Source organism: Rhincodon typus, unplaced genomic scaffold (assembly GCF_021869965.1).
Source record: "Rhincodon typus isolate 14 unplaced genomic scaffold, sRhiTyp1.1 hic_rhity00002903, whole genome shotgun sequence".
NCBI lineage: Eukaryota > Metazoa > Chordata > Chondrichthyes > Orectolobiformes > Rhincodontidae > Rhincodon > Rhincodon typus.
The window spans coordinates 15,333-22,946 of NW_025968541.1; the positions used below are offsets into that span (position 1 = coordinate 15,333).

Consider the following 7,614-nt stretch of genomic DNA (forward strand, 5'->3'; position numbering starts at 1 on the left):
CCTTCCTCCACCTTCTTCACAGCATCCCTGAGTGTGTTGCCAACTCCCAGGCCTGGGGTGTGGACAATAGCAGAGGCCTTAGCTCTGGTTGGCTGGCCGGTCACTGAATTGGTGTTTGGCTGAAGGCAGCGTAAGGATTCACCAATTGCAGCTCAGCTCAATCGACGTTCTTCCAGGTTCTGCTCACCATCCAGCGATGAGAAAGCCACTCCCACAATGCAAACGAGCGATGTCCCATCTGGTTGTATAGAAATAAATATTCACATCGAATTATTCTGAGGAAGCAGAGCGTTTCAAATTCGGGGCATTTCTCTCGTTGCACTGAGAGTGATCACAGTGTGGAATAAGCCTTTGGTTGCGTTGCAGCAAGAAATTCCTCTGATCTCGTTGACTGCTTCAATTGAAGTTGAAATGCAGAATATCACCTGTTCGCAGTGTTTTACCGGAAGCAGGACATGTCTGTTGTCATTGAGTCGGATGCAGTGAACTGCAATTTGTGAGAGAATTTGAACATCGCAATTAACTGTCTACACCACTAGATGTCAGCGCGCATCTGTGATAGATGTTGAAGATGAGGGCTGAAGGAAGAGTGACCTTGCAGACACTCTGAGCAATTGTCAGTGCGAGAAGCTTGTCACAGAAACACGTCAAAACTCATGTCCTTCTGCAACTTCAACAAGAAGTCGGCTCTGAGTTAGGTGTGAAGCAGGCATTATTCGAGCTGTTTACTCGGACAATATTTATTCCTGGTTCCTCAACAGATCTTCGTGGACAATTACTTTCGCCTCTGTTCGACAATTACTTTCGCCTCTTTTCTTGCAATCTGATAATGTTCCGAATTTGCAGAGTCCTCCTGCTGTTTTTCACTCTGATGTCCACGGGGGTGATTGGAGAAGGCGAATTGATGCAATTTCCTCCGCGGATGGTTGTTTGTGAATTGGGAATTACGTTCATGAATTGCTCCATTGCCAGGACATTTAACATCGTGTATTGGTACAGGCAGCTTCCAAATTTGCCACCCCAGCATCTGATGATGGCCAAAAGAGTAGTTGATCAGAGTGAGAGGGTCACCGCTTCAATCAGTGGAGATTATAAACCCCAGTAACTTGGCTATGAAAGATATCAGACTTAATGACACCGCAACCAACCTCTGTGCCAATGAGGGCACAGTATCACAAACAGCGGGAGAGTCCATACGAAAACCTGCACAGAGTTCGAATTCTGCTGTGCTGATTTTGATGTATCTGTGTGACTAATTCTGGACTCCAATAATCCACGATAAGGGAAATTAGAGTAAAATACGACAGAAAGTATGGAACAGCAAAAGTTAAAGATGTTCAGACATGAAGACAATTGGATATGCGGATGGAGGTGAAGAAAGTATATTTTGCAAGGCAGTAACATTGATGGAGAAAAGCGAAAGGAGATACAGCAATAATACTTGCAGAGGATAGAATAGTGAGAAATTGTTGAAGAAGAAACGGAAGGAAGTGAAAAAAACGAACATGATGCACAGAGTTGAAAGATCAGGTGAAATCACAATTGAAGGAAACATGAAGGAAATATGGTGGCCTTCCCTATAACATGGTGTAACTGTCACTGAATACGCCACTATCAACATCCTAGCGGTTTAATTGATTGGAAACTAAACTGGACTCACCACATAAACACAATGGCTACAAAGCAGGTCAGAGGCTAGGAATCCTGCGGCGAGTAAAATATCTCCTGACTCCTCATCTACATGGCACAGGTCAAGAATGTGATGGAGTGCTCTCCACTTGTCTGGATGAGTGCAGCCCCAACAGCACTCAAAAGCTTGACTCCATCCAGGACAAAGCAGCCTACTTGATTGGCACTGCATCCACAAGCATCTACTGCCTCCACTACCAACGCCCAGTGTGTACTATCTAACAGATGCTCTGCAGAAATTCACCAGATGGCACCTTCCAAACCTATGAAGACTTTCATCTGGAAGAACAAGGGGCAGCAGATATATGGGAACCCCAGTATTTCTAAGTTCTCCACCAAGACGCTCACGATTCTGACTTGGAAATATATCGCTGCTGTTTCACTGTCACTGGGTCAAAACACGTGAATTCCCTTCTTTAGGGCATGGTGGGTCAGCCTACAGCAGGTGGACTGCACCATTGCATGATTCAACTCATCACGAAATTCTCAAAGGAAACTAGAAATGGGTCATAAATGCTGGTCAGCCAGTGACGCCCACAACCCACAAATGAATAAATAATAAAAAAAAAATCAAAGTTACGCAATCCAATCATAGAATCCCTACAGTGTGGAAGCAGGGCATTGACCCCATCGAGTCTACAGCAAGCCTCTAAAGTACATCCCACCCAATCCCTTTAACGCTGCATCTCCTATGGCTAATGTACTTAACCTGTGGACTGTGGGAGGGAACCAGAGCACCCGCAGGATATCCAAGCAGCCAAGTTGAGAGTGTGCAAGCCCCCCAAAGACTGTCGCCACAGTCTGGTATCGAACCTGGGTCTCTGCTGCTTTGAGTCAGTAGGGCTAACCACTCAGTCACTGTGCCTTCATCTCAAGAACACTTCCTGAAAATTCATCATTTGGTATTATCCCACTTATAAGTTGTTAATTTCCTGACACCGCAAATTTCCTCGAGATCCCGCCAGAGAACAGTATAATCACACTCACAGAAAATGTAAACTTGTCATCTTGTAGACTCTTTGAGTCATCCTCACGACTTGCCTTCTCATTAATTTTTGAGACGTCTGTATATCTGGTAATAGTACATAAGATTCAATCAGGATTTGGATCGTGCATGTCTGCTGTTTCACCATTCCCATTCAGATGAAGGAGGCTTTACCATAATGTGTTTTTTTTAAAGTCCATTGTCCTTGTATGGGCGGGGCAGGCAATGCTGGCATCCATCTCTAATAGTCCGTGACCCTGTGGCGGTGTGGTCTCGATTTGACACACTGCAGTGCATCTGATATCGATACAGGAGTTACATTTACATTGACAACAAGTAAAGTAAATCAAATCTGGTTACAACGGATCTTACTAGTAAATGCAGCAAAAGCAACATTCGATTCTACTGCTTCGTTCATTGGAAATTTGCTTATTTTGTTTATTTATTTGATTACTTTTCTCATTATTGTGTCCAATCTCTCCGACCCACTGGCCCTCTGCATCAGCTGCGGGGAGGTGTCAAAGTCCGAGAGCGCCTTTTAGGTGGGGAACCACAGTTCTGACACTCGAACCAGATGAACTAATTCCCTTCTCTGGTTTTGCTTACAGAAATAATAACTACTGCAGGACGACGTCCGACTTAATGTGTGTCCAAAATCCTGTTTGTCCGTGAACAAATTTATTTTGTTCCGGAAATAACTGCACAGAGGTCGACATCCCGTCACCAAGTCACCCTTCGTTTACATGTGCACACTATACCGGCTTTGGCCAGGCAGCTCGAGTCAAACCCTGAAGTGATGAGATTCAGCATCGTCTGTTTTCACCTCTCGCCCAGGGCTCCCTGACTGGCAGAAGTTAACAACCCAAATCAAGGATCTCATTGTCAATGGATCCACCTGGCTCCAAACGCTCCAGTTCCCTCAGCAAAAATAACAAAGAACTGCGGTTGCTGGAAATCTGAAACAAAAACAGAAACAGCTGTGGAAACTCAGCAGGTCCGGCAGCAACTGAGAAGAGAAAGCTGAGTTAACATTTTGTGCCCAGCAACCCTTCTTCAGAACTTTGTTCCTTTCTTACAACTGCCATTATATGGATTGGGACTCAAAGGAGCTTGAAAATAAGAAGTACTGCAGTTGCTGGAATCAGAGACAACACAGTGTGGAGCTGGAGGAACACAGCAGGTCAGGAAGCATCCGAGGATTTCCTCTGATGCTGTCTGACCTGCTGTGTTCCTCCAGCTCCACATGCTGTTGTCAAAGGACCTTGAAACTGCTTTGTTCAAATTAAAAGCAATGGATCTTGAAACTCATTGGCTGTCACCTGATGTGTTTGCGAACAATGAACCAATGAGTAGAGATCCTGAAATTAGTCAACCTCTTCGCAACTCTTGCCGAAAACCACCTTATCTTCGGCCAGTTCTGCTCACTTTCACCGTGATCTCTCTGCAAACATGTCGCCTGGAGCTATGTGTTTACTCCTCACAGCTGCAGCTCTTGTAACCAGTAGGTTGAAAAATTATCTATTTTTGTGCTCAGCTCTTTGCCGGGAATTACATTTAGTCGAGCAGTTCGTGCAACATGGAGGCAGAAATATATTCTCTCCATATCGACAAGACTTGTATCGAAACATGTCCCCAGCAATTAACAGAGTTTGGTAGAAATTAGCGTCTGTACTTGAGTGATTGACAGTGAAAGAGTTAAACTGGAAATCCATACAGGACTGAGCCATCAAGATGATTCCACAGAGGGAGAGTTTAAATCCACCAGCAGTTTTCAGTTTTCTCTTCAAGTTTCAGGGAACGAAATGGGAAATTACCTCCTCGTACGAAATGGATTCTAATTCAGTTTCCCTGATTTATTTCTCATGTTAGTGATCAAGGTAAGCGGGCTATTTCTGGGCGATAGAATATTGAAGTGCCTTGTTTAATTTTCTATAAATCCTGGTTCTTACAGGACTTTGTCGTGGTGATTCTGTCTCACAAACAGCGGCTGCAATTTCAGTGAATGAGGGGGATGATGTCCAGTTATTCTGTAATTACTCTACAATCAGCAACAATCCTGACCTGTTCTGGTATCGTCAGCATACCAGCGGCTCCATGTATTTTGTGCTCCTCAAAAACCAATATAGCGAGACACCAGCGAGTTTTCTCCAGGACCGGCTTTCCTCGGATTTTGATCACGTGAACTGCACTATCCAGCTGAGAGTGTTGAAAACAGAACTGTCAGACTCCGCTGTGTATTACTGTGCACTGAGCCCCACAGAGACTTAGAACTGGGCTGACCCAGCACAAAAAGTCTCAGGGCGCCACTGAGCACGGCACTCCGTCAGACAAACAGTGAGATATGAACGGATCTGAAGTGGTTCCCGAATTGATGGCGATATTTCAGACTTCTCAATCGGACACAAAACTTTAATCATTAGAAAGCTATTATTGAAGTGAACTAATGCCACCAGTTTCGTCAATTTAAAACAAATAATTTACGTTGTGTCTTTCATGATGTTCCAAAATATCACTCTTACAGCGAAGAAGCAATACCAAAAATTCAGCAACTGGTTCTGATCCAGCAAAATCCTCCAGTAAAACACCGAACTGGGTTTGATTGACAATGACCTGGCACAGGATTATAGTAATCAAACGCTGCAGCAAACTGAATAACGTCAAACACGTTCTGGTTTATTTCCCCTCTCTCTTCACGTTAAAGTTCCAGAAAGACAAGTGAAAGATGCAAATGTCCAGGATAATGCAGTCTTGCGATAAAATATCAGGAAGGAAGTGGTATGTAACTTATATCTGAACGACACTAATCAATTAAAAGCATTTTATAGCGGCTGATTAATGAGTCAGGGCCGCCAGTGAAAGTCTCAGTCACTTGAGTCTTTTGCTGTTCGGCTGGACGGAAATGAACATTTTTCATCCTCTGTGTAAATTTGTTCATTCTTTGCTTGCAATTCAGATCTGAACATTTCAGTTGTGCAACGACCTGCGGGTTCCACTTATCTCTATGGCGACATTTGAGACAAACCGAATCCTGTTTTGATAGTGAGTCGCAAAAGAGACATTCCTGACTTTGGGTGATCGAATGCAGTGAAATCTGTTTCTGCACATAACAGGATGCACGTGGGACGTGGCATTCCTCAGGATATAGCACATTCTGCACAGTCAAAATGCCACTTTCAATGTAGAACGGGTGAAAGCTGTTGATCTGGATCACACATTCGAGGTGACATGTTGAGAAGTGAACAGTCGCGGAAGTTTATGATAGGCACCTTCACAGGTAGTTTATAGGAGTGCTCAGTCTTTGTCTCAGTGCGCCATTGTACAGTGATGCATTGCAGTGTCTGACAGTTCAGTTCTACCATCACGAACAATGTCATAACTTCTTGTTGATTAATTTAAACGGATAAGCCGGCAGTGACAGTCGATTATATCACAGTACAGCACAGAAACAGTCCTTTCGGCCCACCATGTCTCTGCTGTCTCTGTTGCCGTTCTTAACTATCCCTATCCACTTACCCATGGTCTGTATCTTTTATTCCTTGCTGATTCATGTAATTGCTAAATACATCTTAAACATTGCTATTGTATCTGCTTCTAGCACCTTCTCTGCTGGCACCAAACAGTCTCTGTGTGAAAAAAATGTGACTCGCACATTTCCTTTGAACTTTTCTCCTCTCACTTTAGACCTAAGCCCCTTAGTATTTGACATTTTCTGCGGGGAAAAACGTTCCGGAACATCTACACTAATCATGCTTTTTATAATTTTATATACTTCTATCAGGTCGTCTCTCACTTCTGACACTAATGCAAAAGTAATGCAGGTCTATGCAGCCTCTCCTTATAGCTGATACACTCCGACCAACTTAACATCCTAGTAAATCTCTTTTGAACACTTTCCTATTGTGTGGCGACCAGTACTGCACAGTCAGTGGTGGTGCCACTGATAGCACGTAGAATGCAATTTTCGTGTTTAACCTCTCACGGTGTTAGTGTCATGCTACGCCATCAATTGCAAAAAGCAATGATCCCCTTGTATATTCCCACCTTACTCCTGGATTCCATACAAAGTTTTATTTCACAGACCAGTTATCCTCAGTGTAACAAAAGGAATGATCTCACAGCATAAAACCTGATTCGGAAAACTGACAATTCATTGTAATAATGTTTCGGTTCAAAAAAAAGTGCTTTTTTTTCACCTTTCAAATAAGGCTGCATTTTCTGCGGCTGTTCCTTCGTACATCTTCCTCTTCAATATATTTTCTGAGCACTGTTGTGACTCTGGAACACCAGAGACATCGTTGTGTCCCTTTGAACTCTGATGGTGAGGACAGAATGATATTACACGTGCTTCTGTCACAAGAATGTATCAAACTATCTTCCATTCCAAACGCGACAACAACTTATTTATTTTCGATTCTGCATTTTGGACGTTGCCCAGTGGCGATGATCATGTTTTTCACAGCTGCACTATGGTCAGCTCTGCAAGAGACTTTCTCGCCACTTCACTTAAACTTCACACGTTGAAGTTTTTTGGAAATCTGAGCGGTTATAAAGATCACCACATAACAATCACTCAGAAAATCGAAACGCACATAGTTAACGGCTGCAGCAGGTGTGGCTGTATTAAAGCAGAGCATGTAAAACATACAAAAGGTGGAGAAATCCCTGAGACTGGATGAGGTGTACACTGGAACTCGTGAGAAACTGGAGACGTGATTGCTGGCCCCTTTGCTGAGATATTTGTATAATCATTAGTCATGGGTGAGATGCCGGAAGACTGGGGTTGGCTAACCTGGTGTCATTAATTCGGGAAGGTGGTAAGGAAAAGCCAGGGTAATATCGACTGATGAGCCTAACATCAGTGGTGGGCAAGTGTTTGGAGGGGGAGTCTGAGGGACAGAATTTATTTGGAAAGGAAAGCATTGATTAAGGACAGTCAACAT

The 7,614-nt window shown here is 43.6% G+C and overlaps 1 gene segment (V, D, J or C); it reads left to right on the top strand.

The window, feature by feature from the left end:
• The first annotated feature begins 4,123 nt into the window (after nt 1-4,123).
• On the top strand, nt 4,124-4,942 carry LOC109931268. The segment is given in 2 exon segments: nt 4,124-4,175; nt 4,626-4,942. Coding segments are annotated over 2 exon segments (369 nt in total).
• The last annotated feature ends 2,672 nt before the right edge of the window (nt 4,943-7,614 follow it).